At 39.9% G+C, this 20,303-nt stretch overlaps 1 protein-coding gene across 1 annotated transcript in view; it reads left to right on the forward strand.

The window, feature by feature from the left end:
• LOC103811119 (inaD-like protein) overlaps window positions 1-20,303 on the forward strand; it is a gene marked incomplete at its 5' end in the record, with an annotated part of 68,203 nt that overhangs the window by 23,643 nt on the left and 24,257 nt on the right. The window contains 8 exons of the mRNA XM_009084070.1: window positions 1,790-2,161; window positions 3,296-3,416; window positions 4,191-4,347; window positions 5,147-5,218; window positions 6,076-6,253; window positions 7,062-7,172; window positions 8,411-8,488; window positions 11,497-11,614. Coding sequence (XP_009082318.1) covers window positions 1,790-2,161; window positions 3,296-3,416; window positions 4,191-4,347; window positions 5,147-5,218; window positions 6,076-6,253; window positions 7,062-7,172; window positions 8,411-8,488; window positions 11,497-11,614 — 1,207 coding nt within the window. The remainder of the gene's footprint in view (window positions 1-1,789; window positions 2,162-3,295; window positions 3,417-4,190; window positions 4,348-5,146; window positions 5,219-6,075; window positions 6,254-7,061; window positions 7,173-8,410; window positions 8,489-11,496; window positions 11,615-20,303) is intronic.

Consider the following 20,303-nt stretch of genomic DNA (forward strand, 5'->3'; position numbering starts at 1 on the left):
TGTACCAAACCCCTGCAGAGGTATTTGCTTGCCTTTTGTTTTACCTCATGCATGACAGCATCGGTAGGAGCTAAAATTTCCATCTATTTATTATCTTACCTGCTCATATAAGAGCCAAGAGTGGTGTGTCATGATGCACCCGCACACTGCTGACAGAGCTGAGTTTCCACTCAAAAAAAAAAGGGACTTGAAGATTTTATACACCACAGTAGAGTTTAGTGCCATGTTTGCAGTATTCCCTATGCCAGTGGTAGCGGCTGCTGCTGCAGTGCAGCAGTCAGTGATGCTACAGAGGGAACTGCTGGATCAGTAACACAAACTCTGTGTGGTTCTGAGCTAAGTCAACTGTTTTATGTAACGATGGAGTTGGTGCCTCTCACGGATGTGTTGGGAGAATGATGCTGCGGGAGCGGAGTGAAACCAAAGGAAGTAATGATGGAGAGAATTAGAATCTCCTCAGACTGGGTGTTTTGTGAGATCGAGGTACACAGGGCAAATAGATTAAAGGAACGTTTAATGCTTATGAAAAATGTGCTAATTTCTAGATTGCTGATGTTCTGCTTTGGTGCCAGCTAGTGTGACTGCATTGTTTCCTTCTGCTCATGCCTCTTTTGTTTTCTCTCCTGCCTCTCTCTCACTTGAGCTGTGCAAACATTTTGGCAATGTCTGAGGGTTTTTCTTCTGTGTTTGTACAAATGTACCAGAACAGGATTCTGACACCAAAGGTCAGAAGTGGTGCAGTGCCTTGGGGAGTCTGGGAAGAGGCAGGAAGCAGAAAGGAAAACATTTTGAGCAAGGAGCCCTGAAGCTGTTGGTTGGTTTCAGTGTTTGGGGGTTCAGTGCTTTGAAGATGAGGTTTGGGCACACAGACTTGGTGGCCTGAAGAGGGGAAAAGCTTTCTGTGGGTGGCAAACTTGTGGTACTCATGCAAGGCATAAAATTCCAGCTGCCTGTGCAGACTCACTGTGAGCCAATGAATATCACCCCATTGGGGGCATTGGGAGTTGGGAAGGCATGTGACAAATCCCAGGAAAAGAGCTGTTGAGTGAGATCTTTCAGAGTGGGTTTTAATACCTTTGCTCTTGGTTTTGTTGTTTGTATTTGGTTTGTTGCTCTGTGGTTTGAATTCAGTAGAAAGGTGAGCACTGTTCTCTTTAAAACAGGAAGGGGATTAGGTAATGAACAGATGTACAGCCAACTCTATCCTTTTTTTTGAAAGTATGTGGGTCATCCGTTTTCCCTCTGCCCCAGGTTAAATATTGTATGGAATACTCAAGGTAGGGACAAACTAGTGTGACTTTTGTTTTGGATTTTTTTAATTGCTGATACTGTTGCATAAACAAACTCTTGGGCTGTTTTTTATTTAGCTGGTGGCATTGTAAGAAATGTTTATGCAATCATAAAGCAATAGAAGATAAGTCTGAAGTACATAGATACTTTAACTGGATTTATATATAATTTTTCCTGTAGGTTTTTTAGTGTCAGTTAATAATTTTCATTCCCTAACTTCAGTCCAGACTGGGTTTTTTTGAATGGTTGCAGCAATATCTGAGCTGTGCAACTGAAATTTCTTTATATTAAAATGAAGTAATAATTGCACTGTCTACTTTTGGTGTTAAAATCACAAGTCAGAGAGTCTATTTTCTTTCAGAAAATGCAAACGGGAGAAGATTTTAACTTTAAAAATCAGGATGTACTTTTAATGTGGGCAAAACATAAAATATGGTCTTAAGAGTTAGCAAGAAGCATGAAGTAAAATCTCTCTATGTTCCTTTAATATTCTTTGCAGGGTTTCAGGGATGAAATACCTTTTAAAGAAGAACTTGTGGATGAGCCACGTGTGGACTTGGGAAGGTCATTTCAGCTTTCTCAAAATGACAGTGAGGATGAGAAGGAGTCTTGGGAGATGTGTGAGTTCCTGAAACCCAGGACAGAAGCCATGGATGAGGAACGGGAAATGTTGGTGGATGAGGAGTATGAGGAAGATTCAGACTTCCTGAAATACAATGCATCACATGGACAGAAGGCAACTGCAGACCGGAGCCTTGATACAGAGCAATGGACAAAGCAGCTTGAGACTACTGAAAGACAAGGCTCAAGATCCAAAGTGGACTTAAGTCCAAAACAGTCCCTGGAGTATCCATTCAGTGAAGATGAAATGGTAAGGAATGCTGTGCTGGTCTCAGTGCTGTACCCTGACCATGGAACCCACACCTCAGACCTAAACTCTGCGAGGAGCTTTTCTAGTGTTTTAGTTACTAGAATTTCATTAATCTAATTACCTCGGTACCTCCAACAGACGCCAGTCTACACTTCTGTGCATTTTGGAAGGTTCTTTTGGTTACTTACTGTCTGCATATTTAACTGCTGGAATGAGACATGTGGTTGGTGTATTTACAGACACCCTCACCTGGTGTCTTCTTTCCCATCCCTGATTTGGAGGCTTTTTTTTTTTTTTTTGAAGCTGTGCTAATATGGTGCATGTCATTAAAAGCAGAATGTCACTTCATGGTTTTAATAGTCCAGGGGTTTCAGTGAAAGGAGCTCCCTCTTTTCCTTGTTATTTGTAATCCAAGTCAGTTCCTTTAGCCAGATGATAGTGCAGGAGAGCAAAAAGTGATGTGGTGGAAGCAATTGTAACAAGGATATTGGTGGATAAAGGAGTAGGAGGAGACAGCTTCAGGTAAATTGCAAAACTCTTATTGATATGTCTTTCTCAAGTATTCTGAGAATGTTTTTTTTTTCCTTCTCAGTCTTTGTTCATTCACTTGCCAAACTAAAAAGGGTAACATCAGCCTCCCATACAATAGCTTCCAAGATGTTTGCTTTTATAGGAAAAACTGAAGTGGAAAAGAATTAAACATCACAGCCACAGAGAATTTCAGGTTTTGTTTTGCTTGTCCCCTTATGCACTATGTACATAAACAGGCTAACACGCAGCTTCTACTGACAGTTTTACACCTGAGTGCACAATATTAAATTTGTACATTTGTTACTTAAAAACAACAAATGAGCAGGAGTAAAGGATTTTTGTCTGAATTACAGGTGAGCAGAAAGATACAGTTGCTTTATATTGCAATTGCACATCACATTTTTCATGCCTCTTCTTAATACAGTGCATAAATGAGCAGTTAGTATTTAAATGAGCAGTTAGTATTTCATAGTTATCTGAATAAATATGAATGTAGCTGAGAAAATGTGTTTCCTGTAAAAATTAATGTTCCTGTCAAGTACCCCTGTGTAAGTTAATACCATTGCTTTCTAACTTTAATTACTTCTTTTCTCCTCTGTGAAGTGTGAAGAAAATGCTACTGTAAGGTCACTCTCTTCTGGAAGCACAGCACACAGTGACTACCAAAAAGACATATTTGATACTGAAACTACCCAATCAGAAGCAAAAAATGAGATGGATTTAGGTTTGTAAGAAGTTTTTTCTTTATCCTGGAATTTCATATTCACAAATATGAGCTAGATGAGATATTAGGAAGGAATACTTTACTCAGAGGGTGCTGAGGCACTGGCACAGGTTGCCCAGAGCAGCTGTGGCTGCTCCATCCCTGGGAGTGTTCCAGGCCAGGTTGGATGGAGCTTGAAGCAACTTGGGCTAGTTGAAGGTGTCCCTGCCCAGGGCTGAGGGTTGGAACTGGATGGTCTGTAAGGTCCCTTTCCAGTCAAACCATTCGATGATTTCATGATCTGTGTCACAAGTGATACTGAAAGTGGCTGCAGCTTTGTTCTGCCTATGGAAACCACTCGTTCTGTGTACCTGATGTCCTCAGTAGCACTCTGTGCATAAGGAAAATAGCTTATGCCTGTAACTTCTGTCAGAAATTTGTCTTAGACACTTTTGGTTGCTAACTTTATAGATATTTTTTAGTGTGCTTTAAATTTTCTTCAAAAATAAATGTTCTGTACCTGTAAGCCTCTTGATCATCACACAACACCCACATTTCATTCAATCACAGAATCACGGAATGGTTTGGGTTTGAAGGACCTTAAAACTCATCCAGTGTCACCCTCTGTCATGGGCAGGGACACCTTCCATTAAACCAGGATGCTCCAGTCCTGTCCAACCTGACTTTGAACATATCTGGCACCTGGTGAGCTAAGGGATCTATTTCCAAGGATTATACCAGGTGGGTGCATGGGCAGAGGAAGCAAAAGTTCATATTATACCTTTTCTTCTCCAGGGACACAGCTTCAGATTGACTCTAAAGGACCTGGGCTTGCTGTTGACCTGGAAGCTATTGAAAAGGAAGACCTAAAAGGAGAGAATTATGTGTATTCCAAGAGGCTGAAATCTGGGAGAGTAACCACCTCAGCTCAGTCTAGAATGGCATCATGCAGGTATGGAGAAAGATTTCAGGTTGTGGAAGGCTTTCAGTTAATGTCTTCTTGCTTTGCTTAGCTGACTCATCATTAAAATCTGTGTGAAATGCTAACATACACATAGACATCCTCTTGACTTTCCCTTTCCTTTGTTCTTCCTTGTGGGAAGAGCAGTTCATCCATGGCTCTCAGACCTGTGCAGGAAACTTTAGTCTTGCCAGTGGTGCTGAGAAACCTTGAGCTGGCACTGGTTGTAGATATTTACCATCTTTGTCGAGTGTCCCAGTCTTGGGTGAGTGGGTACTGGTCCTCAGTACTTCCCTAATTCATCTGTAATCTTTCCCCAGAGGGAAAGCAGCACAACAATAAGGTGAGGGGATTATTCTGTAGAGTTAATGGAACACACAGGATCTGTTCTCCCAGTTGCGTCATGATCTTCTTTCTGGTCAGCTAGGCTGGTTTTGGCATGTTTATATCCCGCTCTAAGCATCACAGCATATTTATCAGAAAGTAAATGTTAATTGCCTAAATAGTCACTTTGAATGGGTAAATGCAGGGCAGATTTGTATATCACAGAGCAGCTTATAAATTTGGTCTGCCCATCATGTTTATTTCTGGAGCATTCCTTAAGTACATTTAAACCTAAATACAAAAATTCCTGTCTGGTCTGTTGACTCTGTACATTTGGTTTAAACTGGACAGTGTGAGGTGGTGTTGCTGTCTCGCTGCCAGCTACAAAGTATGTAAGGAATTGTGACCTGGCATGGGTGATGCCTCTTTCATTTTTTATTCCTCCCTTCCCGCTGCCCCAAATTAGTGAATTGCCTGAGAGAGAAGAAGGAGAAGGAGAAGAAACTCCAAACTTCAGCCACTGGGGACCACCACGGACGTATGTTCACATGATTACATTGTTCCTTCCTATTTGCCTTATGTCTTTTTTTCTGTGAGAACCTATTAGTTCTTGTTGGGTTTTTTCCTCCCCTCCGCTGCCAGTAACTTTAAGGTACTTGTGTACCTTGGGCTTTCTTAGATACAGTGAATTTTTTACAGATGTTCAACAGAATCATGCCTTCTATTTATACAGCTGACTGGGGAAAACTTGGCCAGTTTACGTTGTGGATGACCTACAAGTTCTTGCTCATTTAATAACTATTAGGTGTGAACAATGCACATAGTGCTGCTGTCTCCCTTTCCATGGGTTCCATGCTGAACTTCATGGCAGGATTCCAAATTGCCAAGCCAACTTTTTAGCCACATCCTCGTTGTGTTGTTAACATTTTTAGGTGAGTTGGTTTTATGGCCCTAAGTAAAATATGATCAGAAAGTTCCTGCCTAAGCTGATTAATATGCATGTGAGACACTGAAGTCAGTGTTCAGAAAGTTGTATCAAACACTTTATTATTTGTCCAGTGTGCCACTTGCAGCGCTTGCCATTCCCAGACAATTTGCTCAAGCTGAAAGAGGATGAGTGTTTACTTGAAGATCTGACTTTCTCTTAAATAAAAGCCTCTGCCCAGTGGGCATGGGTTGGCAGCAGAATTCTATTCTTTTTGTGGGATGAAATCTGCTCAGAGTAGAAAGCCAACTCTGTTGAGAGCATTCTTAGGCTTCTGACTTTACTCTGTTAAATCTTCTTGAAAGACGAGAAGCTTACTTACTTTATTGTTATTAGCTTATTTAAAGCTTTGCATTTATACTTTAAAAAACCTGTTTGAAGCTGTTAAACTACCACATGTATTTTTCCAGTATTGAGATCTTTAGAGACCCTCACGTGTCTCTTGGAATCAGTATTGTTGGTGGACAAACTGTCATAAAGCGCCTGAAGAATGGAGAAGAACTTAAAGGGATCTTTATCAAACAGGTTTTGGAAGACAGCCCAGCAGGAGGAACAAGGGCTTTAAAAACTGGAGATAAAATACTTGAGGTAAATGGAGATAAACCTACCTTTTTAGTCTAAGGAATAAAGATTGACTCAAACAGCTCTGGGAGGGGAGAGAGACAAAATCCTGCCACCCCTTCAAGAAGTATTGACAACATTGTGTTTTGAAAACCAAAAGAAACCTCTGGTGGTGTCTTTTTTTTCTTGAGCTCTGACTATAGAGCTCTTTTAACATTCTTCTCTATATTTAAGAAAAGATATGTCCTGGTGTCTAATGGGGCAGTGAAATAAAAATGGGAATGCCATTATAAGAAGTTATAGCATAACTTCATGGGTGTGTTAAAATGTATAGAAGAACATCAGCTCTGCACGCTGCAATATGGGCTTTTATTTTGTGTGTGTGTGGATTTGGAGTAGTCTGATTTACCACTGTTTGGGGTGCATTCCTGGTTCCAGCAGATGCTGTAGGGAGAATGCCATTCCTGGCTCTCACCTCTGGCTCTGCATTGATGCCTTACTCTTTTTTCCCCAAATGATTGCTTGTCAGTCTGGGTTCTCAAGCTGATAGTGCTGTTCAGATTTGGTTTTACAAACAGGTATAATCTGAAAGAGTTACACCTAACATTATCCAGCACTCTGTGACAATCTTACTCTTTATGTTTTTATCTAGAAGAATTGCTTTGGAAAACATAATGGCCATCTCTTAATTACAGATACTAAGTAATACACTTTTCCATCATGGAAATATACTTTTCTCTTGACTGCTTTTGGTACTGATACAGTAATCTTCTGCAAGTGTGTGAGATCTCTTGTGATGACTCTGTACCTAATGAAAATAAACACTGTTTGTTAGGTTTCTGGGGTGGACCTCCGAAATGCCACCCACGAGGAAGCAGTAGAAGCGATCAAGAACGCGGGAAATCCTGTGGTGTTTGTAGTTCAGGGTTTGGCTAACATACCAAAAGTAAGTTTATGTCTATTTTTGTTCCAAAACTTAACAATTGTGTAGCATACATCCTATTTTAAACTTGGCTGAATTCCTTTCAGCAAGTTCCATCAGATTTTTGCATCCAAGGATGGATCCTTTCAGTCAGTTTCTGCTTATACACCACATGATTGATTGATTACTTGTCTGGCCTGATTTGAATCCTTGTTTCTCTGATGTACGCTGAGTAGATGTAAATCTGTTGACTAGATGTTAATTCAGCTCTCCCACCTGTGTAATTGAGTCTGGCCCTGTGTATTTTAATTTATCCATATTTCATAATCTAAAAATATGCTCTTGTTATCCAGAGAAACAAAAGTGTAATTAAAATTAGGCAGATTCACACTAGCAGCTCCATGTAAAATGTATCACCAAAGGGACCTGAAGTAGCTTTTTGGGAGCAGGTTTATTTCCAAGAGATTTTGGGCATCTCCTCATCTTTGAGACCATGGCAAGAAAACCCTTGGAAGCCTTAGTAAGAACATGCCTACAGTTCCGCCTGCCTTGAGTACACACAGAAAAGCCAAACTTTTATGTACTTTCGGTGTAATCTGAGAAGTTAATTGGGAATTTCAGTGGATTAGTAGACCTGAGGAGACCTTTAACACAACTGTAGACAAATCCAGCACAACTGTATTTTTCCAGTGCTCCAGAGAGTCTTTTAGAATCTATTAAGACTTCTCACTGGCTGTGCTGGGAAGCTGCTCAAGCAGTGACAACAAAAATCACAGTGGTGGTAACTGAGTTGGCTCCCTTGCTGGGTCAGCCTTCTCACAGAAGAGATCCAAGTGTTCAGCTGCATCTCTAACCCTTACTTTCCTAGTCAGTCTAGGGAGATCTTGCCCTAAACATGCTGTTTTATGAGGTGTCTGTGAGTATGGACAGTGGTCTCTGAATAACTAAGAACTGCCTCTTCAGGAGTCTCTACTAAGCTCTATATCAAGGAGTTGACTTCAGAGTAATATTTAATTAAATGAAGAGTTGGTGCTAGGTATCAATCAGTGAGCAGCAGAAAAAGTAGAGAATGTTTGTAAATTGAGGAAAAGAATGTAATTCAGTAAAAGAATGTAATTTAAAGACTGCACTGCAATGCCCTTCTGCATGTGGCAAAATGAAGAGTGCACTGTGTAGCTTTGGTGTTGTCATGAACTAATTTTGCATGTTTGTTTTGCAGCTGTAATACTCTCTCTAATCTGTGTAATATACTTGTTTTTCAGGTGGTTTCTCCCATGCAGTCTAAAGGAGTCAAAGTCAGCAAAGATCAGGATGCAGACAAAGAACATAAGAGCGATAAGGTATTTATTCCATTCATTGCTATACCCACGTTTTACTAGATCAAATGGTATAATAACATGTGTTCTAACTCTGTGATAAGCTTCTTCTGAAGTCTGAAATTAAATTTGAAGTGTTTTGTTGAAATATCTTTGATTCCATGATTTTTTGCCAAATTCCTGCCAAATCCAAGGCAGGTTTCTGACAAGTGTTCTGTGGGTGTCTGCTGGGTGCTGACACCCTGTACTTAACACAGCTCCTCACTGTCATCTGCCTGAAGTACCTGTTTTGCTCCATGTGGAGGCAAATTGATTCCCTTTGTTCAGCAGAGAAATAGCAACATGTACACAAATCATATCCTTAATGTGAGGCTGGCTGAAATTCAGTGAAATCACTTTATGGGATAATTAAATCCACTAAGTCTCCTGCATTTCCCATAGCTGTGTAAAACAAGGAAATGACCCAGGGATCTGTAGCTGCTCAGCTAATGGTGATGCAGTTGCTGCAGAGTGACTCCCAAATAACTTCACAGCAGTTTTAAACGAGAAAAAAGTCTGTTTGGTATAAAACAGTGAATTTGTTTTAATGGCTGCAATAAGGGGAAAAATTGATTCCTTACTCCTAGACATATCACTGTGGAAATTGCCCTGGATGAGAAGTGTAGGTCAGGTACTTTGAGGGCTGCAAGAATAGAGGCAGAATTACTGCAGACAATAAGTTTTGCCCACTGCAGTTTAACATGGCAACTACAAATAGGGTGAACTTTTCATTTGATCCTACTCAGTACTCTGGTGTTCATTGGGTACCTGAGAGGAGCCTCTTGCCTCCAAAAGTTTTTGTAAGACTCCTTTCAGGTACAGAAGCTACAGGGCTCAGTTATTCAAAGAAACCAAGAAAGGTGTTGAAGACATGCTTTCATGCCAGTGGGTAATAGTTCCAATGAAGCAGTTACAATCCCATTTTCTTGGTGGTTTTTATCTATATTTCTAATCTCCAAAGCTCTCATCCTCCTGCAACGTTCTGCCTTTAATCTCCAGCACTCTGGTGTGTCGCGTTCTGTAGCGTTGGGAGGTTAAAGAGGGAGCCTAATCTTTTGCAAACCTTTTTCATCTATTGGTGCTGTAAACTGGTGGGTGGAATATAGAAGAGCTTCAGTGCATAAATATGTAGCTCCTTTTCAGCTTTGAACACTGATTCACAAAGCAGCCGCACTGTGCTACAGAAGGGCATCTCGGAGTTGGAAAGAGTTGCTATTAGTGGATTATTAGTCCACATCCCTATGGGGAATCAGTGATATTTCTAGTCCAGTCTTCAAAGTGCCACAAAAGCGTTTGGTTTGAAAGCAGCCACAACCAGCTGGAAAATCTGCCTTTTCCTGTATGATAAATTATCTTTTCAGTACTGAAGGTTTTCTCTGATTCGTTGGTTTATCTTCCTCTGTTGATCTGTTTGTTTAAAAATGATCACTTTAGTATATATAAAACCACTTAAAGCAATTGGACAAAACAGATAGCAACATTATTTTGCTGGTTGGCTGTGTAAACTGTGCTTTTGCCTCTGTGTTAAGTCAAAAACATGGTGTAATGGAGTACTTGGGCAGAATTTACTCATCTGCCATTTCAAGCAGGACAGCAGGGATGAGAGAAACTTGTCGCTCTGAACCATAGAAAGAAACCATGGATAAACTTAGGTATCTCAAGTAATTTCACAGACTTTCTAACAAATGTTGAAGGTCTTAAAAAGCCAAAGGGTGTCAACATTTAGACTGTAAGTTATTACTAAATTATAGTGATAATAAAGTGACTCATTTGTCATAGGCAGCTGAAAGTGGAGCTGTAGATTTTCCATCTTTACCTGCTCCATGAAGTAGAATGTGAGTCCTCTCAGGCTTCCTGGATTTTCTGGGGTTTGCACAGTTCTACCTGTGTTGGCTTCAAGAAAAATGTGGGAGGAATATTTAGTGCATTGTATACTTTTGGGAAACAGCTGTTGTGCTTCCAAGTGCTCATCCTAGACATTTGTACAGCTGTTGGGTTGAATTAATTTCGGTTATTATTGTTATTCTTTATCACTGCAACACCTTCCTATTATGTTTTTTAAATAGGTGAGATGATGTATCTCTTACCTCACAAAATTTTCCACGCGGAGTTGCATTGCAACTTGGTAGTTACACTGCTCTGTACAAACTGAAGCTCAAGTGTTTTGAAATCCATACACAGGTTCAGCTTTCACTGTACACAGAGAAGAAATGTTAGGCTGGGTTTGATGTTTGGGTGTGGTATCATGTTTCCCAGCTGTAGAAGAAATCAATTACAGGCATTCTGGCTGCTCTAATGGCATCCTGCTCTTAGGATGGAGGTGCAAGGGATGCACTTGAACGTCATTTTAGTGAAATCACATTGCAAACTGAGGCACACTCTGGTTCCTGGGAGCTATAAAACCAGTTGCTTGGCTGAACAAGTGCCTTTTTTAGCTTCAGAGCCTGCTCTGTATTCCTGCCATGCGCCGCTATATGCACCATTACAGGAGCTGCCTGTATTTATGTGAGGTAATAGAATTTTATTGTAAGTTATAATTCAAAATCTTTATTAAATTTAAGCCAAAATATAGACAAACTGTTATGTTTAAATATTCATAAATGAACTAAGAGGATTGAGTTCTTATTTTATAGTTAAAAGTTTGAGATTTACCAGCACCAGACAGTTTTGTTATCGAATCTAGTACAAAACAGGGTCTAATTTAATGTTTATTTTTAACCCTTGGTTGATGTTCACACTGCCATGTTTATGAGGAAACCCAAGTATTTTGTCAACAAGTAGCTGTGCATGCACAATTGTATTTTATTTTCTTTTTTTTCTGATGTTCAGTGTCACTTCTTGTTCTGCTTCTTGCACAAAAAGCCTCTGCTGCAGAATTTAGCATTGTAATTAAGTGCTGTGTCTGCACACACAGAGTGAAAGAGACAATAGGATTTTTGTGTGTGTGCATGGAGGTTGCAAAACACGTAACTGTTTGTCTTTGAATCCATTAGAGAAAATACGGGGCTCCACCTCCCATGAAATTGCCACCTCCTTACAGAGCCCTTGAAAGGCAGCGTGCAGAGGAAGCTGTCGAGGATGAAGAGGAAGATGAGGATGCTTGTGCAGAGAGTGAGTAGTGGGGTGATCATTACATCAGATTACATTTCTGGAACACAATCAGATTGTGCTAAACCTGTCTGCCATTTATTGCTGGTGTTAGGGGAAGTGGTGCTCAGTGTGGCCGTAGCATCCAGTCCTGAACTTAGATCATCTTCTTTTCCCAGCCAGGCTCCTATAGCTCAGCTCTTCTGAAGAGATACAGAAAGGAGTCTGTTTATTTTCAGTTTGAAAATGTCCAAGCCATGTCTAGAGGTCTTGCTTGGGCAGTGAAAGGCGAATACTATGTTTTACTGCTGTATCTGCAGTGGTAGTTGAGCAGTTGTAGGTTGAGATCTACTTGTGCATAGTCCTTGTCCAGAAAACCTGCAGCTGATTCCAGACAATGCTTTTCAAGCAACATATTTTCCTTTAAAAAGAAAACTCTGCCAATTTATTGTTTCATACTCTACTGAAAAAAGGGATCTGCCTTTTTTTTTTTTAGCTTCTTTCATGGGAAGGGTTCTGCAAATGTCCCATTTTGGGTTTTGCAATGACTGATGACAATATGCTCTCTGTGGAAGAGTAGGAATCTGAAGAGTGCAACTTAGAGCTTCTGACAGCACGAGTTAGATTGCAGCATGCTGCTTTTATAGCCACAACTTTAGATAAACAGAATATTATTACCCATAGCTTGTCTTCCAATAAAATATTTAGGAATACTAGAATTGCAGTCCGAAGTCCTAAATTACTTTCTAAAATCAGTTACCTTTTATTTTTCTTTTTATACTCCCTTGTACCAACTCAGCATACATGTGGGGGTTCTGCTGAGGTTTGATTTGAGTTTTCTACTGCAGTGTTTTTTCTCATCATCTTTTGTCTTGGAGACGTTTTTGTTTGCCCTGGTTATGAGTAAGCCAAAGCAGAGAAATGCCTTTGTAGCTTTTGACCTTGAAATGACCATGGCTCCCATACAGAGTGGAAGCTTCTAACTTGGGGCCTGCTGGTGGGAAAGCTCTTTCAGCTGCTTTTGCTCATTTCCTTAGCAATGCTGTGCCACTGAAGCCAAGACAATGAAGGAGTTTGGTTGATTTGTCACTTTTAGGGCTGCTTTGGTAGAGACAAGCAGGATTTTGGAAGGGTGTTCTCATGGAAATAGTGATGGGGGCAGAGAAGGAGGTGTTCAGCTCTGCCTCTGTTGCTTTGGGGGAAATCTGTGAGCTCTTGAACTGAGACATTTCCAAAACTCCCTTCCTGGGTTGTCATCTCATCTGTTTGAGGTATGCCACATGGTTACCTCTGGAAGGTTTTTCAGTATTCTTGTGGGGATTGGTAGTGAGAAGAAGTATTTTTCTACAGACTCTGTGGATGTTGGATTGAATTTATCTTGAGCTTTCAAACTGAGTCGGTGAACTTCCAATTGTAACAAACTCATTTCAGCTCGTTATTAAAGTTATAACTCCCAGCTAAAGGATATATGTGATAAGTAGGCTGACACCTGAGTTATCTAATTAGGATATGCCTCAATCCAAGTGCTTGCTAGACCTAAGTTAATACTTTGCACAGAAGTAATTCCTTATTCATGGGCTTGGTCATTTTTTAGCTGTTCTGCCATCCCTAACGATATTGCCAGCTGAGTCTGAGAGCTGAAAAGGTAAAGCTACTTCTGATATTAAATTCATCAATCCTACCAGACTTGGCAGCAGCCAGCAGAGCTGTTCAGAGGAATCTCCTACTCTCTCCCCTTTTTAATGACTGAAGTAGAATGTTTTGCAATAGCCATGTTTTCTGTGAGTCTTGGAAAATCGAGATATGTGTTTTCCATTTTACTCTTCCTTACCTCATTCTGTTTCTTTAAAATATAAAAAAACAGGCTAAGGAAGCTTAAACTAAGTTTGTGCCTCAGCCCTTGCAGAAAAAAGCATGTTAGAAGTGATCCAACTGTACTTAATGATATTAAGCATCTTGACAGCTGTGGAATGGGCTTTTACAGAGTCCCTGTTCTGTGAGCCACTGAAAACCAAAGTTTTATCTGTGAATTCCGGTACATTATTATTTTTGTTAACTACTTGATGTTCATAACTTCTGTCCTGATTCTTGAGCATCTTTCCCAGAAATCCCAACCCAGGCTAGTACTTGTGTTTTTAACACTACCCATTTGCATGTTCACATTGATCTGTTCCTTACCCACTTACCCTACTAATTCTACTGGTTTTTTAACCTTCACTTAACTAACAGCTTTGTGCTCTTCAGTGAACAAGTGAGCTAGATTTATTGTCTTCCTTATTTGGAAGATATCTTAAAAGGAAGATGTGGTGTCAACTCAGGTATATTCACATCATAACCTCTCCTTCTTTCATTTGCTTCCTCTAGTTCTCAATCTGTCATAGCATGGAAGGCCTTAGAGGGCATTTTGAGATGGGACAGCTGTTAAATCTGTCCTCTGGTTGTGCTTTTGATGGATTTGACTTTATTTTTTAGCATTCTTATTAATACTCCTGCAGAGTCATGAACCTGCTCATCAATTTCTTTCACACTCCAGAAATACTTTACTTGCTCCACCTGACATTTTTTCTCCTTGCTTGTCACTTCTTTCAGCCCATGTTCTCATCTTGTGTCTCCATGTCCTTCATCATTCCCCAGGCTGAAAATGAAGGCAGAGGACTGTTAGTCTTCCTGCCATACTTGGAAAATTTGTCTTTGCTTTCTGTCCCATCCATACTGCCTCAGACTCTCTGGGTTTTGTCTATTTTCCCCCTTAAAGTGGCTGAATAACCTTTTGGTATTGATTTAATTCCCCCTGTGGGATCTAAATCCACTTGCCTTTTGGCAATGCTCTCCTTTATTTCTGCTTTTCCACTACTGAAACTGTAATTTTCATTGCTGGCTTGCTGGAACAAACAGTTCGTATAGATGTTCCCCCTTTTCAGGGGCTGTTTTTGATCCAAAAAGGGTGAACCCTTGTTGGAAATAGAACTGTGAGGTAACTCTTGGTTTAGAGGAACTTCAGATCCCCTCAGTGTTTCTGTGGTTTAAGAAATTTAAAGTTCCAGGTGTTTTGTTCTTGGATTTTTTCAAAGGTGGCTTCTTACACCCAAGACCCTCAGTTTCAGAGCTGCTTCTCCTTTATATTCCAGTTTCATTTGAACCACCAGTGCTTCCAATATTACTTCCCAAGTTCTTAGTTTATCTTCAGCAAGTTGAAAATAGTATTTCCTCTTGTTTTATTTTTGCTTCTAGTGACACTGTCAAATCTTTATCAGTATCCAGCTCTAACCCTGTGTGATGTGGGTCTTGTTTTCTCTTTGCTTTGACTTTGCTGGCTTTCAGTTTACACTTCAAATCAGTTTTGTTCAGCTTGCACTGTGTTGCATCCTGCTGCAAAAGGAGCCTTCAAAATGCTTCATCTTCCAGACCTGAAAACATTACAACATAGGTTTGGAGTTTTTCCCTTCCCACACTTGTCTGTGGCAGAGGTTATTTTGGAGAAAGAGGGTTTTTTTAGAGTTCCCAAACCTTAAAAACATCAGGTTTTGAATAGGAGATTATTTTTTTCAAAAATCAAAACAAGTTAAATGAGGGGAGAGTATACAAAGGACCTATTTGTACTTGGGAGCAGCTGCACTGCAGACTGCATCAATAGGCATTGGTGTGTTTTCCTGGAGTGGGGAATGGCTGTAGGTGTGCACTAAGAATCTGCTAATGGACTAATGTGCACCCTGTTGTGGCTTATTGCTATAATGAGGGGTTGGTAGTAAAAAGAAGCAGAGGAAATGGATGGGCAGAGTAGTTTGCAATGGAATGTTTCATAAGGTTTTCCTCAGGGCATTCACAACTGTACAATTTAGATAGACTTTTGTGACTGAGTTGAAGCAATCATAAGTTAGATAGGAAAGACCTTAAAAACCCTTCTAAAAGAACCTGAAAAGAACTGTTGAAAGAACTTGGAATCCTTAATTGCAATTGCTCTGATATTCTTAGTAAATTCTTTTCTCTAGTTAGTTGGCTGAGATTGATCTGGTTGGTTTCAAATGGGTTTAAAATAATAAAAATAGATAATAATAAAAAATTTGGGGAAGGTGGCTAAGATAATGGACTAAGCTACTGCTGTGCTCAGACTTCCTGTCTGCAAGGGTATTTAACTGTATCTAATAAGGAGATAATAATGCCCCCTTCCTTTTATTTTGTCTCTAGATAATGCAGAAATCAATGAAGCTGTAAGAAAGCATAATGATTTATCTTCCTAAAATGCTTTCTGAGGAACAGTGATTTCTCTACCAAAACAAGAGATTTTAAAACTTCTCTAGTATTTCAACTCAGCATTCTTTACTCTGAGGGAGCTGAGGCACAAGCACAGGTCGTCCAGAGAAGCTGTGGCTGCTCCATCCCTGGAAGTGTTTAAGGCCTGGTTGGATGGGGCTCTGAGCAACTATATATTAGGGGAATTGGAACTATATTATCTTTAAGGTCCCTTCCAACCCAAACCATTCTATGATTGTATTCCATGATTCCCTATTGTGATAAATCTGTAGGTGCGTAGTTTGCAGGAGAGTCTGTGTGTGCTCATGTGTGTGGGTTGGTTCAAACCAACCCACACTACCTGTTGTCCAGGTAGAGTTGGGTTGGGGTTAGAAAGCTCTTGGGTGTGTGAGCAGAGCGCTCTTGGCATACCGGAAGCTGTTAGTAGCATCCATAGTGTCAGTGATGTCTGTACTCACATGAGAGGATGGTGGCTCTCATTAAAAACATAAGATGAAAGAAGGGAATAGAGTTCAGCTGAGACTTTGAGGAATGTATGGTCAAGTACATGGACAGTGCAGAAATAAGACCTCAGGAAGTGCCTATGTACTGCTGTGGGTGAGGATGGGAAAGAATCATCAACCCCAGAAATACTAACAAATGACTAAATAAAACCAAACCCCCCCCAATACAATTCTTGATCATGTGACTGTTTAGAGTGTGTTTTATGCAAAGCTGTGCTGAGACAAAGGAAAAGCTTTATTTTATTTCCATTCTGGGGGAGGAGATATTCAGTTGAGGCAGCTCATGTCGCCAAACACTGCCTCTCCAATAGATGTCACTGCAATCAACAGCAAATAGAGATGATGTTCCAGGAGGAAGATGTAGCTTGGAAAAAAGGCTTCAAGCTTTATGAAAATAAAATATTGAATGACTAGTCATCGCAGTATTTAATTTTCTTAAATATAGTAACAAGTGTGTTTAATACAGTGGATTTCCAAAGATCATACAAGAGGCAGGATTAGGCGAAGAGAGCAGAGACTGTCATTTTTTTAGCTGTGTTAATCTCTATTTAATGTGACTCTGTACTGCTAATCTTCTTTTCCCATTCTTGTTCTGACCCATAATTAGCTCAAATACATAGATTTAGTAACCAGCCTTAACATCAGATCCAGAACATGCTGGGCAGACCCACAAGCTGTTGTGCCACATGAGGATGGATGAGGGAGTTGGTGTCATTGTAGTCTGAGGTTGTGGGTTTTGTTATTGGGCTGGTTTCTTTACTCTGTTTGTGAATCACGTGCACAGTTATCATCTGGTGAAGTATTGCAAGAGGAAATTACATTTTTGATGAAGTAATAGTAAAATTGCAGCTGGGACTTCTTGTGGTTTTTACTGTGAGCTTGACATAATGCACTGAACAGATGGCTGTGTGTGTGCTGTGAGACATATTCTAAAGGAAGGACAATGAACTTTAAAAATGAACAAATTAATGGTATTAACGAAATAACTGAGTATTTTGAGTTGTTTTACATGTAGCATTTGGAAGGGAGAATTAGTAAGGACTTCCCAAAATAACTTAAGTATGTTTATAAATTTAGAGAGAGATTTTATCTTTGCTTTTTTAATTACTAAATGAAGGATTTTGAGTCTTTTCAGTGTTTCAGTTCAGCATTCATTGCAGTGAAACTAATACTGCTTGTTTAGGCTTTCAGCAAAACACAAGTTATGATGAAGTTTGAGCCTTTTTATGCTTATAATGACAGATTGGTTTTGTTTTCTGACAGTAAAATAGCAAAACCAAGCAAACCCTATGCCATGAACACATATCAGCCTGGGGAAACTGCAAGGTTTGCAGCGCTGGGAAATAACGGATTTAATGAAGCCTTTTGACTAAGAGAAATTAATTTTTAACCCCTGCAGCTAGCATGGAGAGGCTGCTCAGATAAATACCATCCATTAACTGCTCCTTTGCCATGCAGTGGATTGTTAAGCACTCTGGTACCTGCAGCTCCCAGCGATATAAACACACGGTGGAGGTGACTCGTGTTTGGGGATAGAGATGTCATTCGGATGCTGGCAGAGTGAGCCAGAGCACAAACAGCAGCTGAGAGCATCCGTGGGTCAGATGTGGGAAACCAGAGAGCTGCTGCTCCCTGCATACTTCCATAGGCAGCTTTCATCTGCTGGCAGATGTAACTGTTAGCTTGTGGGTAGCCTGAAATTAATATAATTGATGGCATCTCATAATAGAAACAGACAGACGGTTTGCCCTTAAGGAGAGAAAAATCTCAGAGAAATAGGCCCAAGGTCGTCAGAAGAAAGACAAGCCCTGAGTCTGTGTGTGATGAGGATTTGAGCTGCTTACAGCATTGAATGTTTGTCAGGAATGCAGATATCCTGAAGTACATGCTGGTACAGCAATGGTACAAGGGGGTTTCCCAGGTAAGGATTCACATCTCTCTCTATATTGTGTTTGTTTCCAGCAAGTCGTTTTAAGTATTTTTTACTGATAATTTAGATCTAGTGAAGTGCTGGAGAAAGAAAATAATAGCACAGATCATGGCTTTTTTTTTCCCCTCAGTTTGAAGCATGGACATATAGCATGATTGGAATATTGAATGCATTTAATATCTTTAGAATATTTTGTCTTATGTTTGCTGATAAATCATTGTTTCTGTGTATGTTAATACTCAGCATTCTTATATACAAAACTGGCGTGAGCACACAGTACTTGAAGTATAAGAATTCCTAGCATTAAATTTCTTGCTGTATAGAATAATCTACTCTTCCATAACAGTTATTGTAATGCAGAGACAGATGGCTGAATTTTCTTCACTTTGCTTGTTAAGAATGTGTTAGGTAAATGTTTTTAGACTAAAATAAAAAGCTGCTGGGAATCTAAACTGAATATTCAGCATTTTCATGGTAGAAGGAGGCAAAGCAAGAATAAAGCAATGTGATAGTAAACAAATGAGCTGTTTGCAATGAAGGATAATCTAATCTTTAAATATTGCCTTAGATTGCATTTGTTCTTAGGTATGATCTTTTCTTCCAGCAGAAGACAGGTACCCAGAGAATAGCCCTAAAAGGCTCGGCATGAAATACACTGATTTGATGTTATAAGGTTATTACATTGTCTGAGGCATAGTGCAGGTGGCTCGTGTTGTTTGGGATCTTTGATCTTGCTCAGGTGTTACACATAAGTAATTTCATGTAACTTGCAGATAGAAGATAACATCCGTGGTATAAATCTGTATACACAGGTACAAACTTGCTAAGAGAGGATAATGCAGGGAGATCTTTATGTTGCTCTCACTGAAGTATATTTAATACCACTGCAATGACTTGCAGCTAAAAATATGTTTAAAAGGATGCAAATACTTAAATAAATAAATGAAAGGCAAACACTAGCTCATAAAAGGTGGTTATGTGTTTATATTCCTGACTGATTTTTAGATAGGAAGATATCTTTTGGCATTATCATCGTAAATGATGTTGCTCCACTGCACAAAGCAGAAAAAAAAAATTAAAAGAAAACTCTACAGTGCCTCATGTCTTGCCCAGACTAGCACAGCATTGCTTCTAGTTAGAATACAGAGCAGATTATTTGCATAATAGCTCTATTCCAAAATGGTCTGCTTGGTTTAAGCAGGAGCTGCTCCCAGTGTGTAGTGGAAGTAAGGCTCTAAAAGAAGGGAAATATAAAAATGTTAAATGACAATCATTTAATTCTTTACAGATGTTACCTAGTTTTCCACAGTATTGCAGCAATGAGACAGCTGTCCAGAATCACTTCTTGAACTGTTTGAGAAAGTTGAACTTACCTTTTGCTTCTCAATCTTAAGACTTGGTTCTCCCTTATTCACTGTAGTGGCTTAGGGGTCAGTCCTCAATTTGAGCAGGTGTGTAATTGCTCTTTATCAAGATAGGTGGCATTTAAAGAGCAATCCCGAGTATTTAACTGTAGGTGTGATGCCTCTAGTAGTACACTGTGACAGGCTAGTAGAAATCTGCTTTATGCCTTGTAAAGCCCATGTGTGTATTGAAAGGTACTTGCAAGTTAATGACGTTAGGAAGGAGATCTACAGAAATATTTGCATATATCTGTGTGTACGTAAAAAAATTGCTATCTGCATCAGTTGAACATCTCTATTTTATCAGCAAATTCAAAATGTTTTTGCCATATTGACATCAGAAGAGATGTGACAATTGGCTAAAGGGCAGGTAGTGCTTTATGCTACCCCAGAAGTAGTAATGACCCTTTTATTATCAGTGTAAGGATGTGCATGTCTCTGCTTCATCAGTGGTTGGAGATTGTGGCTTGTGCTTCTCTGTCTCTGCTCCCCCAAAGGTTATTAGGGGAAATAATTACAATACTGAGATTGCCCAGAGCAGCTGTGCCTGCTCCATCCCTGGAAGTGTCCAAGGCCAGGCTGGACAGGGCTTAGAGCAATCTGGGCTAGTGGAAGGTGTCTCTGCC

Source organism: Acanthisitta chloris, unplaced genomic scaffold (genome assembly GCF_000695815.1).
Source record: "Acanthisitta chloris isolate BGI_N310 unplaced genomic scaffold, ASM69581v1 scaffold23281, whole genome shotgun sequence".
Lineage (NCBI taxonomy): Eukaryota > Metazoa > Chordata > Aves > Passeriformes > Acanthisittidae > Acanthisitta > Acanthisitta chloris.